Source organism: Oncorhynchus clarkii, chromosome 5 (assembly GCF_045791955.1).
Source record: "Oncorhynchus clarkii lewisi isolate Uvic-CL-2024 chromosome 5, UVic_Ocla_1.0, whole genome shotgun sequence".
In the NCBI taxonomy this organism is placed as follows: domain Eukaryota; kingdom Metazoa; phylum Chordata; class Actinopteri; order Salmoniformes; family Salmonidae; genus Oncorhynchus; species Oncorhynchus clarkii.
In genome coordinates, this window is record NC_092151.1 from 12,860,893 (window position 1) to 12,878,931 (window position 18,039).

Genomic DNA, 18,039 nt, shown 5'->3' on the forward strand with positions numbered 1-18,039 from the left:
ATAATAGTGTTTAACATGATTTTTGAATGACCGCCACATCTCTGTACCCCACACATACAATTATCTGTAAGGTCCCTCAGTCGAGCTGTGAATTTCAAACACAGATTCAACCACAAAGACAAGGGAGGGTTTCCAATGCCTTGCAAAGAAGGGCACCTGTTGGTAGATGGGGGGGGGGGGGGGGGGGGGGTGTTCACATTTTTCTTCCAATTTTTCATTATTTGAGTATTTGGTATAGATCGTTGACAAAAAAAGACAATTCAATCAATTCAATTAAATTCAATCCATTTTATTCCCACTTTGTGTGAATGTAGAAAAAGTCGAGGTGTAAATACTTCCTGAATAAGCCTTCTTTTCTTGTACTGTACCATACAAAGCATTGTCTTCAATTAAGCTTTTATGAGGCATTCCTAAGTCTTCCATTATGTGATATCGCCACTATATAATTAAGCCCCTCCTGCCCTCTCGGCCTGTTAAAGTTACTAATGTGTGTATGGGTTTTTGATTAGCGAAGCCCAGTTTATGTGCTGTTTTTAACACATACTGTAAAAGGGAAGTTGTTCACAAGCCCAATGGGAAAATACTCTTGTCCGGGTGAATGCTTGTTTAGAAGCTACACCTGAACATGTAGTAGCAAAGAGGACTTATTCTAGAATGGCGAGGTATAACAATTATTATACAGTCCATCAAAACATGACCATGTTCTTATGGGGAGACCTCTATTCCTTTAACATATCAGTGAATATGGGGAGACCTCTAGTCCTTTAGCATATCAGTGAATATGGGGAGACCTCTATTCCTTTAACATATCAGTGAATATGGGGAGACCTCTATTCCTTTAACATATCAGTGAATATGGGGAGACCTCTATTCCTTTAACATATCAGTGAATATGGGGAGACCTCTATTCCTTTAGCATATCAGTGAATATGGGGAGACCTCTATTCCTTTAACATATCAGTGAATATGGGGAGACCTCTATTCCTTTAACATATCAGTGAATATGGGGAGACCTCTATTCCTTTAACATATCAGTGAATATGGGGAGACCTCAATTCCTTTAACATATCAGTGAATATGGGGAGACCTCTATTCCTTTAACATATCAGTGAATATGGGGAGACCTCTATTCCTTTAACATATCAGTGAATATGGGGAGACCTCTATTCCTTTAACATATCAGTGAATATGGGGAGACCTCTATTCCTTTAACATATCAGTGAATATGGGGAGACCTCTATTCCTTTAACATATCAGTGAATATGGGGAGACCTCTATTCCTTTAACATATCAGTGAATATGGGGAGACCTCTATTCCTTTAACATATCAGTGAATATGGGGAGACCTCTATTCCTTTAACATATCAGTGAATATGGGGAGACCTCTATTCCTTTAACATATCAGTGAATATGGAGAGACCTCTATTCCTTTAACATATCAGTGAATATGGGGAGACCTCTATTCCTTTAACATATCAGTGAATATGGGGAGACCTCTATTCCTTTAACATATCAGTGAATATGGGGAGACCTCTATTCCTTTAACATATCAGTGAATATGGGGAGACCTCTATTCCTCTAACATATCAGTGAATATGGGGAGACCTCTATTCCTTTAACATATCAGTGAATATGGGGAGACCTCTATTCCTTTAACATATCAGTGAATATGGGGAGACCTCTATTCCTTTAACATATCAGTGAATATGGGGAGACCTCTATTCCTTTAACATATCAGTCAAATAAAATCATATCAAATGTAATTTGTCATATACACATGGTAGCAGATGTTAATGCGAGTATAGTGAAATGCTTGTGCTTCTGGTTCCGACAGTGCAGTAATATCTAACAAGTAATCTAACAGTTCCCCAACAACTACCCAAGTCGGTTAGGACATCTACTTTGTACATGACACAAGTCATTTTTCCAACAATTGTTTACAGACAGATTATTTCACTTATAATTCACTGTATCGCAATTCCAGTGGGTCAGAAGTTTACATACACTAAGTTGACTGTGCCTATAAACAGCTTGGACATTTTTTACCAGCATTAAATGTCAGGAATTGTGAAAAAAACGAATTTAAATGTACAGTTGAAGTCGGAAGTTTACAAACACCTTAGCCAAATACATTTAAATTCAGTTTTTCACAATTCCTGACATTTAATCCTAGTAAAGATTGCCTGTCTTAGATCGGTTAGGATCACCACTTTATTTTAAGAATGTGAAATGTCAGAATAATAGTAGAAAGAGTGATTTATTTCAGCTTTTATTTCTTTTTCACATTCCCAGTGGGTCAGAAGTTTACATACACTCAAATAGTATTTGGTAGCATTGCCTTTAAATTGTTTAACTTGGGTCAAACATTTCGGGTAGCCTTCCACAAGTTTCCCACAATAAGTTGGGTGAATTTTGGCACATTCCTCCTGACAGAGCTGCTGTAACTGAGTGAGGTTTGTAGGCCTCCTTGCTCGCACACGCTTTTTCAGTTCTGCACACAAATTTTCTATGGGATTGAGGTCAGGGCTTTGTGACGGCCACTTGAATACCTTGACTTTGTTGTCCGTAAGCCATTTTGCCACAACTTTGGAAGTATGCTTGTGGTCATTGTCCATTTGGAAGACCCATTTGCAACCAAGCTTTAACTTCCTGACAGATGTCTTGAGATGTTGTTTCAATATATCCACATAATTGTCCTACCTTATGATGCCATCTATTTTGTGAAGTGCACCAGGTCTCCTGCAGCAAAGCACCACCACAACATGATGCTGCCACCCACGTGCTTCACGGTTGGGATAGTGTTCTTCGGAATGCAAGCCTCCCCCTTTTTCCTCCAAAGATAACGATGGTCATTATTGCCAAACAGTTCTGTTTTTGTTTCACCAGACTAGAGGACATTTCTTAAAAAAGTACAATCTTGGTCCCCATGTGCAGTTGCAAACCATAGTCTGGCTTTTTATGGCGGTTTTGGAGCAGTGGCTTCTTCCTTGCTGAGCGAGCGGCCTTTCAGGTTATTGTGATATAGCATTTGTTTTATTGTGGATATAGATACTTTTGTACCGGTTTCCTCCAGCATTTTCACAATGTCCTTTGCTGTTGTTAGGGGATTGATTTGCACTTTTCGCACCAAAGTACGTTCATCTCTAGGAGACAGAACGTGTCTCCTTCCTGAGCGGTATGATGGCTGCGTCATCCCATGGTGTTTGTACTTGCGTACTATTGTTTGTACAGATGAACGTGGTACCTTCAGGCCTTTGGAAATTGCTCCCAAGGATGAATCAGACTTGTGGAGGTCTACAATGTTTTTTCTGAGGTCTTGGCTGATTTATTTAGATTTTCCCATGATGTCAAGCGAAGAGGCATTGAATTTGAAGGTAGGCCTTGAAATACATCCACATTTACACCTCCAATTGACTCAAATGATGTCAATTACCATTTCAGAAGCATCTAAAGCCGTGACATAATTTTCTTGAATTTTCCAAGCTGTTTAAAGGCACAGTCAACTTTGTGTATGTAAACTTTTGACCCACTGGAATTGTGATACAGTGAAATAATCTGTGTGTAAACAATTGTTGGAAAAATGACTTGTGTCATGCACAAAATAGATATCCTAACCGACTTGCCAAAACTATAGTTTGCTAACAAGAAATTTGTGGAGTTGTTTAAAAACAAGTTTTAATGACTCCAACCTAAGTGTATGTAAACTTCCGACTTCAAATGTATTTGGCTAAGGTGTATGTAAACTTCCAACTTCAACTGTACACATCAACTGTACATATAAATATATGGATGGGCGGCAGGGTAGCCTAGTGGTTAGAGCGTTGGACTAGTAACCGGAAGGTTGCGAGTTCAAACCCCCGAGCTGACAAGGTACAAATCTGTCGTTCTGCCCCTGAACAGGCAGTTAACCCACTGTTCCCAGGCCGTCATTGAAAATAAGAATTTGTTCTTAACTGACTTGCCTGGTTAAATAAAGGTAAAAAAAAAAAAAAAAAAAAAAAAAATGAGCGATGGCCGAGCAGCATAGGCAAGGTGCAATAAATGGTATAAAATACAGTATATACATATGATATGAGTAATGTAAGATATGTTTACATATGATATGAGTAATGTAAGATATGTAAACATGATCAAAGTGGCATTATTTAAAGTGGCATTGTTTAGAGTGGCTAGTGATCCATTTGTTAAAGTGGCCATTGATTTGTTCTCCATGTAGGCATTAGCCTCTCTGAGTTAGTGATTTCTGTTTAGCAGTCTGGTGGCCTTGAGATGGAATGTCCTCTCGGTCCCAGCTTTGATGCACCTTGCCTTCTGGATGATAGCGGGGTGAACAGGCAGTGGCTCGGGTGGTTATTGTCTTTGATGATCTTTTTGGGCTTCCTGTGACATTGGGTGGTGTAGGTGTCCTGGGGGGCAGGTAGTTTTCCCCCGGTGATGCGTTGTGCAGACCTCACTACCCTCTAGAGAGCCTTGCGGTTGAGGGTGGAGCAGTTGCCGTAACAGGCTGTGATATAGACCGACAGGATGTCAGGGTTTAGTCAGGGTTTTGGGTGACAAGCTGCTGCACCTTCTTCACCACACTGTCTGTGTGGGTGGACCATTTCAGTTTGTTGTTGATGTGTACGCCGAGGAACTTAAAACTTTCCACTTTCTCCACTGCTGTCCCCTCAATGTGGATAGGGGGGGGTGCTACCTCTGCTTTTTCCTGAAGTCCACAATCATCTCCTTTGTTTTGTTGATGTTGAGTGAGAGGTTGTTTTCCTGACACCACGCTCTGTGTGCCCTCACCTCCTCCCTGTAGGCTGTCTCGTCGTTGTTGGTAATCAAGCACACTACTGTTGTGTCGTCTGCAAACTTGATGATTGAGTTGGAGGCGTGTGGCCACGCAGTCGTGGGTGAACAGGGAGTACAGGAGAGGGATGAGCAGTGAATATGGGGAGACCTCTATTCCTTTAACATATCAGTGAATATGGGGAGACCTCTATTTCTTTAACATATCAGTGAATATGGGGAGACCTCTATTCCTTTAACATATCAGTGAATATGGGGAGACCTCTATTCCTTTAACATATCAGTGAATATGGGGAGACCTCTATTTCTTTAACATATCAGTGAATATGGGGAGACCTCTATTCTTTTAACATATCAGTGATTATTGAGGAATAGAAACGAGGGACACATCTAAAATGTTACCATATTCCCCATATGGTGCACTACTGTTGACCAGAGCCGTGGGAGAAAAGCTGAATGTTCCTCATATTTTTTTTAAATACCAAAACAGAAACCACACATGTCCTCCTCCTCCCCATTAAAAAGGGATATGATTCATCCAAGGAATCCCAGTCTTCCTGTTTGACGTGAAAAATACTTTACCTGACATGGCTGTGGACGAGCGTTCCCCAGGGGCTCTTTCTCCCCACACCCCATTCCCTATAACGAGTCCCTTAGACAAACGCTGCCACAACGTTTTCCTCCCCCCATCTTAAATCAAAGTAAAATTGTCAGAATCTCAGAGTTGGCCAGTTTGATTGACTGTGGGGGGGGGCACGTTTTATGATCAATCATCTGCTCTGAATATAGAAACCCACACACTTAAACAGCGTCTCAGACAAACGCTGTTATTCTGGGGAATGTCTGTTGTGGTTGAGCAACACCGCTATTATTGACACATCTGCCAGCGTTCAACGGTGCCATCTTAGTTTGATCAACGGCTGCGTTCGTTTGCCCGGCACTACATTCCTCCTACCTTAACACACAAAGGAGCGGAATTTGTCACGTGAGATATTAAACGTCAGTGATGGGAACTGTTGCTGGTCTAATTTCCGGTGGTGTAATTTGTATCATTTATGGGGTGGCTTTGATGCCATGAGTAATGGCCAATTTACTCTTGGAGTGTGTGTCCCTGTGTGTGTGTCCCTGTGTGTGTGTCCCTGTGTGTGTGTCCCTGTGTGTGTGTCCCTGTGTGTGTGTCCCTGTGTGTGTGTCCCTGTGTGTGTGTCCCTGTTTGTGTGTCCCTGTGTGTGTGTCCCTGTGTGTGTAGGTCCCTGTGTGTGTAGGTCCCTGTGTGTGTAGGTCCCTGTGTGTGTGTCCCTGTGTGTGTGTCCCTGTGTGTGTGTCCCTGTGTGTGTGTCCCTGTGTGTGTGTCCCTGTGTGTGTGTGTCCCCCCTGTGTGTGTGTGTGTCCCCTGTGTGTGTGTGTGTCCCCTGTGTGTGTGTGTCCCCCTGTGTGTGTGTGTCCCCCTGTGTGTGTGTCCCCCCCTGTGTGTGTGTCCCCCCCTGTGTGTGTGTCCCCCTGTGTGTGTGTGTGTGTGTCCCTGTGTGTGTGTGTCCCCCTGTGTGTGTGTGTGTCCCTGTGTGCGTGTCCCCCTGTGTGCGTGTGTGTCCCTGTGTGTGTGTGTGTGTGTGTCCCCTGTGTGTGTGTGTCCCCCTGTGTGTGTGTGTCCCCCTGTGTGTGTGTGTTCCCCTGTGTGTGTGTGTCCCCCTGTGTGTGTGTCCCCCTGTGTGTGTGTGTCCCCCTGTGTGTGTGTGTGTGTTCCTGTGTGTGTGTGTGTCTGTGTGTGTGTGTGTGTCTGTGTGTGTGTGTGTGTGTCCACAGAACTCCAAACATTGACATAGTGCAGTTGGAACTTTCTTTGCACAATAATCTGTCAATGTATTTTCTACAATATGGCAATGCAAGGAATAGTTATATACCTCAAATATTCCATTGTGGATCTGTCAATATAATGTATATTTCCAAATGAACCCGTGAGAAATAGTTATATGCCGTATTATGCTGTATGGTGTGTGATTGTGGTGTTATGTACTCTCTCCCTCATCCACAGTTAACGGCTTGTGTTCACGGGTCGGCGGCCATGATGTACCCAATGTATTGGCAACACGTTTACATTCCTGTCCTGCCTCAGCACCTCATAGACTACTGCTGGTGAGTAACCACAATGGTCATCTGTAGCTCAGTTGGTAGAGCATGGCGCTTGCAACACCAGGATAGTGGGGTTTGTTTCCCAGCACCACCCATATGCATGACTGTAAGTCCCTGTGGATAAAAGCATCTGTTAAATGCCATATTCATTTTTTTAAAGGGCTTGTCTCCAACTCCAAGCGTGTCACATTGTAACACCAAGGTGTGGGACTTAGAAGAGTTTTCCCCCTATCCGTTGGTTCATGCTGTATCAGCTACATGCGTGGCTACATACAGATATCAGCTACATATCTAGCTACATACGTGGCTACATACAGATATCAGCTACATATCTAGCTACATACGTGGCTACATACAGATATCAGCTACATATCTAGCTACATGTGTGGTTAGATGCAGATTCTGCCTCTAGTGTGTAGCACTCACCATTTTCTAACAGAACACTCACATTCAGCATGTTGATGGACTCACACTTGACCCAACTGTTGACAGTATCCAAAATGTACCCCTTTTCCACCCGCACCCCCACCCCCCCTTCCACCCCATAACAAGTGACGATTGTCCGGATTTCTGGTGTGTTTATTTCAGTAAGGACTGTACATCCCAACTTTGCACCTCTCATGAGTCTCGGATCGGAGTGCCATTTTGTCTGTGCAAATTTGAAAATAAATGTCCACAGTATTTAACCCTTGTCTGGACAGCTCAGACACATGACACTGGCTGTATTTGTAGGGAGGCGGTATGACGTTCCCCATGTCTTTATGAATATGGCGAACAAAGCCTTTAATAATGGTTGGTCACCATCCATTTATCACATGATCAAGATGTGCCCTGCACATAGAATTAGAATATGAATGTCATGATGCAGCATGTCTAATGTAAAGACTGACGAGTACGATGATGTGCTTGTCCAAAATCTGAACCTATTTCCTGTTTCTGAATAACATACAGTTGAAGTCGGAAGTTTACATACACCTTAGCCAAATACATTTAAACTCAGTTTTTCACAATTCCTGACATTTAATCCTAGTAAAAAATCCCTGTCTTAGCTCAGTTAGGATCACCACTTTATTTTAAGAATGTGAAATGTCAGAATAATAGTAGAGAGTGATTTATTTCAGCTTTTATTTCTTTCATCACATTCCTAGTGGGTCAGAAGTTTACATACACTCAATTAGTATTTGGTAGCTTTGCCTTTAAATTGTTTAACTTGGGTCAAACGTTTCAGGTAGCCTTCCACAAGCTTCCCACAATAAGTTGGGTGAATTTTGGCACATCCCCCCTGACAGAGCTGGTGTAACTGAGTCAGGTTTGTAGGCCTCCTTGCTCGCATATGCTTTTTCAGTTCTGCCCACACATTTTCTATGGGATTGAGGTCAGGGCTTTGTGATGGCCACTTGAATACCTTGACTTTGTTGTCCTTAAGCCATTTTGCCACAACTTTGGAAGTATGCTAGGGGTCATTGTCCATTTGGAAGACCCATTTGCGACCAAGCTTTACCAAGCACAACGCAGCACTCCGGGAGAAGGGCACAACGCAGCACTCCGGGAGAAGGGCACAACGCAGCACTCCGGGAGAAGGGCACAACGCAGCACTCCGGGAGAAGGGCACAATGCAGCACTCCGGGAGAAGGGCACAATGCAGCACTCCGGGAGAAGGGCACAATGCAGCACTCCGGGAGAAGGGCACAACGCAGCACTCTGGGAGAAGGGCACAACGCAGCACTCTGGGAGAAGGGCACAACGCAGCACTCCGGGAGAAGGGCACAACGCAGCACTCTGGGAGAAGGGCACAACGCAGCACTCTGGGAGAAGGGCACAACGCAGCACTCTGGGAGAAGGGCACAACGCAGCACTCCGGGAGAAGGGCACAACGCAGCACTCTGGGAGAAGGGCACAACGCAGCACTCTGGGAGAAGGGCACAACGCAGCACTCCGGGAGAAGGGCACAATGGCCACAGGCCGCAAAAAGCATTCGATTTTTTTAGTTTGCATTACAGCCACACAAAAGGGATGCAGCTGTGAAATTCAAGACATTATCAAGTGCTTGTCAAATTGTGAATGAAAGACTGGTGAAGTGTGTACAGCCTGCGTAAAAACACAAAGCAGAGATCATGCCTTTCAAGCAACTTTTTTCAAATCATCTTTAGTATTAAAAATCAAAACATATAGCCCAATGTTTGTAGAACAACTAAAGTCACATTAATAACTCTAAATTAAGCATATAGTAGTACCTCTTTATTTTTAGCTTCTTTAGACCTGTCTAAAATAAAAATGTATTTATTGTGAAGGTGTAGGCTATATTAAATGGATTTATTAGATTTTTTAAAATGTAGATGTTCCAAAGGTCAGCAAGTGTGCAAGCCAGGAGATGCTAAATGTGTTTATGTTAATTAACGGTCAATTACCGTGAGACCAACAGTTATTTGCTTGACAATTACTGGCTGATGTAATTTCGTGACTGCCACAGCCCTCGTTGCAACCGAGGACAGACGATTTTTACACACTACACGCTTCAGCACTTGGCAGTCCTGTTCTGTGGGCTTGTATGGCCTACCACTCTGCGACTGAGCCATTTCTTCTCTATGATGTTTCCGGTGCCGCTCTAGCAGGGCAGAAATTTGACGAACTGACTATTTGAAAGGTGGCATCCTATTATGGTGCCACATTGAAAGTCACTGAGCTCAGTGAGGCCATTCTACTGCCAATGTATGTCTATGGAGATTGCATGGCTGTGTGTTCGATTTTATACACCTGTCAGCAATGGGTGTGGCTGAAATAGCCAAATCCACTCATTTGAAAAGGTGTCCACATACTTTTGTATATATTTTGTACACACTCATTAAGTATTGAAAAGGATGGAGAGCTGAGGAATAATATAATTGAGTCTAGGAATGTCTTTAATTGAGGGTCACAGACCCAAAGACATTTTATGAATGACTGACCCCAGTTAATACCATTGGCTTCATTAAAATCATACACCAATGACGAGCTGCCATTTTAAGTGGCATTTACGTAAACGAAGACTGTATGTTTGGGAAAGGGAAATAAGGAACAACAGCTGATTTTCTCTCTCGTGGTAACCTGACAGTGTTAATTAATGTGGTTGTTCACGACGGGGTGGGGGGGAAAGAGGTGCAATAAGCTAATTATTGCTCTGTTTTTTCTTTCTCTCCATATCTTTTCCTTCTCTCAAATATTGCTAATCGTTCCTATATACTCCCCCATCAACTGAGGGTAAACCAAGAGAAAGGCTTTTTGTAATGAGGACCTAAAAAAGATGGTTTCCGAGAGCTAATTCGACATCAGCTTTTGAGAAGATGGCGATGGCGCTTCCAGCTTAGGAAGCTAACCCCTCGGCTTAACTTGGCCTTAGCGGCTCAAACTTGACGCAAGGGCTACATTTCACTTCCCCCGTTTTTCACAGCTCACAATAAATAATTGGCTGTGTGGACGATTACCGTCATCCAAAAACATCCAATCGGATATTTTTTTATTTATATTCTGGTTTTGTTATGCTTTCCACTACTTTTTGATCCCTTGAGTTGTTGTGGCTTTTTCTCCGCTTGCCGCTGTATTTTAATTGAATGTCACGCTAGGCTGAGGAGATGGAGACATGGAGAAGAGCACAGTTAATTAAGTGTTTTCGGGTCCGTCTTCATCACCCCCTCTCAGGCTGACAGGTTTCTAACATCCCTCCTTCTCCCTCCCTCCCTTTCTCCCTCCCTCCCTTTCTCTCTCCCTCCCTTCCTCGTTTTATCCTTCAGACCATTACCCAATCAGCCATTTCTCTTCTATGGTGGTGTCTTAGTGTCTGAGGGTCCCTAGTCTAGCCCCACAGGTCCAACCCTCTGGTGTACACACCACAAACATACGCACACACACACACATAGAGACACACACAAACACTCCAGTATGCTGGGAAAGTAAAACGTTTTTATTCCCCACTACTTCTTGTCTCACTGTGGTAACATTTCAATGGACTCTATTTCGTAGCGATAAACTGTGAAAAAAATTAGAGTGGAACCGTATGGAAGGTTGACGATGAAGGAATACGACAACAATAAAATGTTTGGTTTTCTTGCAATGTCAAAGTGTTGCCCTGAATGTGCATGTGTACAAAATCGGTTCGATGTGCGTCACAATGATCATGATAAAAGAACAAAGTACTCAAGTCTCAAGTTTGTTTCCCATTACTCTGCTAATGTGGTTGATATATGACTCTTTGGTGGTTTTGGCTGAGATCATGCCGTGTTTAAACACTTTTGTCTCACAATCATGGTTATTTATTATGTGTTTGTGTTTTGCAGTGCGCCCATGCCCTACCTCATTGGAGTACATTCCAGCCTAATGGAGGTAAGTTCCTCACCACAGACCGTTTACAAACCCAACTCATAAGAGAGAGAGTGTGTGTCTACCTGACTGCCTGCGTGTGTGTGTGTACATGTGTCTCATGTTTGTGTGGAAGTGTAAAGTCCTCTCTCCCTGCAGAAGGTGAGGGGGATGGCCCTGGATGACGTAGTAGTCCTCAACGTAGACACCAACACCCTAGAAACACCCTTTGACGACCTCCAAAGCCTGCCCAACGACGTGGTGAGAAACAGACATTTATAGACACTACATATCCAATTCTCACGAGTGGTACTATCCCTCTACTGCAGGGATGGACAACATTGATGGGGGTGGGGCCCACAACCAAATTTTGAAATTGCACCTTGTGTATTCTACTATTTTTAAGTTGAGACCCTGAGTTCCCCCCCAACTGAGTTACCCCCCATAAAATAATAATATAAATATATATTTTTTTAAATGCACAAAACATTCTTTAGCCTCCCTTGTGCTTACTACCAGTTGCGTAAAGGACCACAAAACATTATTTAGCCTCCCCTGTGCTTACTACCAGTTGAGTAAAAGACCACAAAACATTCTTTAGCCTCCCCTGTGCTTACTACCAGTTGAGTAAAAGACCACAAAACATTATTTAGCCTCCCCTGTGCTTACTACCAGTTGAGTAAAAGACCACAAAACATTATTTAGCCTCCCCTGTGCTTACTACCAGTTGAGTAAAAGACCACAAAACATTCTTTAGCCTCCCCTGTGCTTACTACCAGTTGAGTAAAGGACCACAAAACATTATTTAGCCTCCCCCGTGCTTACTACCAGTTGAGTAAAGGACCACAAAACATTATTTAGCCTCCCCCGTGCTTACTACCAGTTGAGTAAAGGACCACAAAACATTGATTCAAAGGGAAGCTCCAAATGGTAAATATTGTTATATCACTCAAAAATAAATAAATATGGATTATTATACAGTACCGGTCAAAAGTTTGGACACACCTATTAATTCCAGGGTTTTTCTTTATTTTTAACACTTTCTACATTGTAGAATAATAGGGAAGACATCAAAGCTATGAAATAACACATGGAATCATGTAGTAACCAAAAAAGTAGATTTTATATTTGAGATTCTTAAAAGCTGCCTTGATGACAGCTTTGCACACTCTTGGCATTCTCTCAACAGTCTTGAAGGAGTTCCCACATATGCTGAGCTCTTGTTTGCTGCTTTTCCTTCACTCTGCGGTCCAACTCATCCCAAACCATCTCAATTGGTTTGAGGTTGGGTAATTGTGGAGGCCAGGTCATCTGATGCTGCACTCCATCACTCTCCTTCTTGGTCAAATTGCCCTTACACAGCCTGGAGGTGTGTTGGGTCATTAAGTGCAAACCAGATGGGTTGGCGTCTCACTGCAGAATGCTGTGGGAGCCAGGCTGTTTAAGTATGCCTAGAAGTAAATCACTGAAAGCGCCATCACACCTCCTCCTCCATGCTTCACGAAGGGAACCACACATGTGGAGATCATCCGTTCACCTACTCTGCATCTCAGAAAGACACAGCGGTTTCAACCAAAAATCTCAATGTCCATTGTTTCTTAGCCCAAGCAAGTCTCTTCTTCTTATTGTTGTCCTTTGCCTGATTCATGCAGTCTCCTCTGAACAATTGATGTTGAGATGTGTCTGTTACTTGAACTCTGTGAAGCATTTATTTGGGCTGCAATATTTTTTTTAAATTATTATTATTTTTTTTAAATGTTACCCCTTTTTCTCCCCAATTTCGTGGTATCCAATTGTTGTAGTAGCTACTATCTTGTCTCATCGCTACAACTCCCGTACGGGCTCGGGAGAGACGAAGGTTGAAAGTCATGCGTCCTCCGATACACAACCCAACCAAGCCGCACTGCTTCTTAACACAGCGCACATCCAACCCGGAAGCCAGCCGCACCAATGCGCCGGAGGAAACACTGTGCACCTGGCCACCTTGGTTAGCGCACACTGCGCCCAGCCCGCCACAGGAGTCGCTGGTGCGCGATGAGACAAGGACACCCCTACCGACCAAGCCCTCCCTAACCCGGGCGACGCTAGGCCAATTGTGCGTCGCCCCACGGACCTCCCGGTCGCGGCCGGTTACGACAGAGCCTGGGCGCGAACCCAGGAACTCTGATGGCACAGCTGGCGCTGCAGTACAGCGCCCTTAACCACTGCGCCACCCGGGAGGCCCGGGCTGCAATTTTTGAGGCTGGTAACTCTAATGAACTTATCCTCTGTGGATCTTTCCTGTGGCGGTCCTCATGAGAGCCAGTTTCATCATAGCGCTTGATGCTTTTTGCGACTGCACTTGAAGAAACTTAAAAATCTTGACATTTTCCACATTGACTGACCTTGCTTGATGTCTTAAAGTTTCTCTTTGATTATTTGAGCCTTTCTTGCCAAATAGAGCTTTCTTCCCCCCTACCTTGTCACAACACAACTGATTGGCTTTTTCTCCCCAATTTCGTGGTATCCAATTGTTTAGTAGCTACTATCTCGCTACCACTCCCGTACGGGCTCGGGAGAGACGAAGGTTGAAAGTCAAGTGTCCGCCAAGCCGCACTGCTTCTTAACACAGCGCCATCCAACCCGGAAGCCAGCCGGAAACACCGTGCACCTGGCAACCTTGGTTACTTTACTGTATATGTATACTGAACAATTGAAATAAATTCATTAGGTCCTAATCTATGGATTTTACATGACAGCGAATGGAGAGATGCATCTGTTGGTCACAGATACCTTTAAAAAATGTCGGCCTCACAATCGGCCTCAGGATTTCGTCACAGTTTCTCTGTGCATTCAAATTGCCATCGATAAAGTTATTTTTTGGGGGGTGGGGGGGATTTATTCACTTGGCCTACTGTATATTGAAGTATTGCTTTTAGTAGTCATAACACACCTTGCACAACTCTATGGTCCACTAAAACTTCACATTTCCTGATACATCTATTGCAGGGATCATCAACTAGATTCAGCCGCGGGTTGATTTATTTTCTTGAGCGGATGGTCAGGGGGCCGGAACATAATTACAAATAATTTGTAGAGTGCAAATTGACCACAAGAAGCAAAAAACATATATAATATTTGACTAAAACATAATCATTTCAAACCTTGCTTACATTTACATACGATCACGTGTCTCTCTATTATGTGTGGGAATACTTGGGAACAGATTTCTTGAATTAATATAACTTAGAGCTGATTTCCTGGTGTTTTTTGTCTTTTATGTCCAACAATGAAAATTCCACAAATTAAAAATATATATACAGCGCATTTGGAAAGTATTCAAATGCCTTTACTTTTCCCACATTTTGTTAAGTTACAGCCTTATTCTAAAATGGATTAAGTATTTTTTCCCTCCTCAATCTACACGCAATACCCCATAATGACAAAACAAAAACAGGTTTTTAGAAATGTTTGCAAATTTATACTTAAAAAAAAATAAAAAAGCTTATATATTACATTTACATAAGTATTCAGGCCAAATTCGGCACACGGTTGGGGAACCCTGATCTATGGTTTATTGAAACAGCCATGCATTTGATAATTAACAGTACAAGATCAAAGCAAATCCCAGCGTCTTTCATGGTTGACTACTGAATGCTACACGTTTCCACCACAACTGAACTGAGCTCAACAATGGTAGTCTCATCCTCTCAAGAGGGCTAGCCACGGTCTTTGAAATATCCATTTAGACTTCCAATGCCGACCAAAACGTAAACACGGCCAATTATACAGATTTGTTGGTATTCATGCTTTTACTATAAATATTAATATTTTGTATCTTTCTTACATTTTTGTCCTCTCAAAAGCTGTCATGTTTTCATCTAATTTAAGCTGTTCCTTGTTTGCTGTTGTTGTTGGCCTTAATTACAACATGAGTCATGCTGTTGGGTCAGAGATGCTGTGTGTTTACACTGATGATCTGGGGTCCTCGCATCCATGCCACCTGCCTATGAAGTGCCCTCCTAATTGCCTGATCAAAAGGCTCGTAGCGCGGTGCTAAGTGACCAGGGGAGAAAGAGCAACCTGCCTTTCTCCTTTTGATCGCAGCCAAATACCAGCCCTGGCTCATGTTAGACAGCCATTATATTTGTTGTCTGTCTACCTGTGTGTGTTTGTTTTTCATTAGCATTCAGCATTTTAATGTGTGCTCATTTTAGCGTCATAAGTGGGTGAAATATATTCATGAACTGTCATTAGAAAGAAGAGTGACACAGAGCAGCTGGTTGCTTTGAAGTCTGCAGCCACAATGTCTGTGTGTGCTTCGTGTGGTGTGTGTGATTCATGCACAGTCAAGCTTACATGTATGTGTCTAAACGGGCGTCTGCATGCTTATATTAATGCATGGAGGTGTGTACATCAAGGCTCTCCAACCCTGTTCCTGGAGAGATACCATCCTGTAGGTTTTAACTCCTACCCTGTTCCTGGAGAGATACCGTCCTGTAGGTTTTAACTCCAACCCTGTTCCTGGAGAGAAACGCTCCTGTAGGTTTGAACGCCAACCATGTTCCTGGAGAGATACTATCCTGTAGGTTTGAACTCTAACCCTGTTCCTGGAGAGATACCGTCCTGTAGGTTTTTCTTCCAATCTTAATATAGCACACCTTATTCTAATAATTAGCTGGTTGATAAACTGAATCAGGTTAGTCACAGCTAGGTTTGGAGTGAAAACCTACAGGAGGGTAGCTCTTCAGGAACAGGGTTGGAGTTCAAACCTACAGGAGGGTAGCTCTCCAGGAACAGGGTTGGAGTTAAAACCTACAGGAGGGTAGCTCACCAGGAACAGGGTCAGAGTTCAAACCTACAGGAGGGAATCTCTCCAGGAACAGGGTCAGAGTTCAAACCTACAGGAGGACATCTCTCCAGGAACAGGGTTGGAGTTAAAACCTACAGGACGGTATCTCTCCAGGAACAGGGTTGGAGTTAAAACCTACATGAGGGTATCTCTCCAGGAACAGGGTTGACTACCTCTGTCTTTTTCGCAAGAATCACTCTGAGAGCCCTCAGCTTGCCACTTACGCAATGTAGTCATTTACGCTCATTCTTCAAAATAAAGGCCTGAAACTAGGTCTAAAGGCTGTAGACACCTTAGGGAAGCCACATAAAAAGGAATCTGGTTGATATCCCTTTCAATGGGCAATAGGGATGCATAGAAAGACAGGGGTTTCAAAATAAGAGTCACTTCCTGATTGGATTTTTCTCAGGATTTCGCCTGCAATATCAGTTATGTTATACTCACAGACAATATTTTTACAGTTTTTGAAACTTTAGAGTGTTTTCTATCCTAAGCTGTCAATTATATGCATATTCTAGCATCTGGTCCTGAGAAATAGGCGGTTTACTTTGGGACCGTTATTTTTCCTAAAATAAAAATAGTGCCCCCTAGTTTCAAGAGGTTAAGGACATTTAGAGACTGTCCCGAAGACACGCATGCATTGTCTTGGCTTTGTGCTTAGGGTTATTGTCCTGTTGGAATATGAACCTTCGTCCCAGTCAGGTCCTGAGCGCTCTGGAGAAGGTTTTAATCAAGGATCTCTCCATCCATCTTTCCCTCTATACTGACTAGTGTCCCAGTCCCTGGGAAAAACATCCCCACTGAAAAACATCCCCACAGCATGATGCTGCCACCACCATGCTTCAACGTAGGGATGGTGCCAGGTTTCCTCCAGATGTGACGCTTGGCATTCAGGCCAAAGAGTTCATTATTGGTTTCATCACACCAGAGAATCTTGTTTCTTATGATCTGAGAGTCTTTAGGTGCCTTTTGGCAAACTCCAAGCAGCCTGTCATGTGCCTTTTACTGAGGAGTGGCTTCCGTCTGGCCACTCTACCAGAAAGGTCCGATTGGTGGAGTGCTGTAGAGATGGATGTCCTTCCAGAAGGTTCTCCCATCTCCACAGATGAATTCTGGAGCTCTGTCAGAGTAACCATCGAGTTCTTGGTCACCTCCCTGACCAAGTCCTTCTCTCCCACTTGTTCAGTTTGGCCAGGCGGCCAGCTCTAGGAAAAGTCTTGGTGGTTCCAAACTTCTTCCATTTAAGAATGATGGAGGCCACTGTGTTCTTGAGGACCTTGGTACCCTTCCCCAGATCTGTGCCTGGACACAATCCTGTCTCCGAGCTCAATGGACAGTTCCTTCGACCTCATGACTTGGTTTTTGCTCTGACATGCACTGTCAACTGTGGAACCTTATATAGACAGGTGTGTTCCTTTCCAAATCATGTCCAATCAATTGAATTTACCACAGATGGACTCCAATCAAGTTTTAGACACATCTTAAGGATGATCAAAGGAAACAGGATGCTTTTGAGCTCAATTTCGAGTCTCATGGCAAAGGGTTCCGAATACTTATGTAAATAAGGTATTTCTGTTTTTCATTTTTAGTAAATTTGCTGAAATTTCTATTAAAAAAAACAACTTTTTTTTGCCTTGTCATTATGGGCTATTGTGTAGATTGATGAGGGGGGAAAAAACAATTTAATCCATTTTAGAATGAAATGTAACATAGTGTGGAAAAAGTCTGAAAACTTTCCGAATGCACTGTATGTGTGATGCTAGCCACTGATCTCTTTTTGTCTCCTGTCAGATGTCCAGTTCTTATAACATTTAAATGGGACAGATCCTAATTGAATTACTCATTTTAAGGTTGACTCAGCACATATTAAAGTGTGTGTCTGGCAGTATCACTGGGGAACATCATAGGGCACCCATAAAGCCCCCCGCTCCCAGGAATGGCGTAAAGCTTTAAGA

At 43.1% G+C, this 18,039-nt stretch overlaps 1 protein-coding gene across 4 annotated transcripts in view; it reads left to right on the forward strand.

The window, feature by feature from the left end:
• LOC139408363 (DENN/MADD domain containing 1A) overlaps window positions 1–18,039 on the forward strand; it is a 160,487-nt gene that overhangs the window by 107,371 nt on the left and 35,077 nt on the right. For all 4 annotated transcript variants that reach the window (XM_071152147.1, XM_071152149.1, XM_071152148.1 and 1 more), the window contains exons 10-12: window positions 6,824–6,924; window positions 11,232–11,277; window positions 11,413–11,514. In XM_071152147.1, the coding sequence (XP_071008248.1) occupies window positions 6,824–6,924; window positions 11,232–11,277; window positions 11,413–11,514 (249 nt within the window). The remainder of the gene's footprint in view (window positions 1–6,823; window positions 6,925–11,231; window positions 11,278–11,412; window positions 11,515–18,039) is intronic.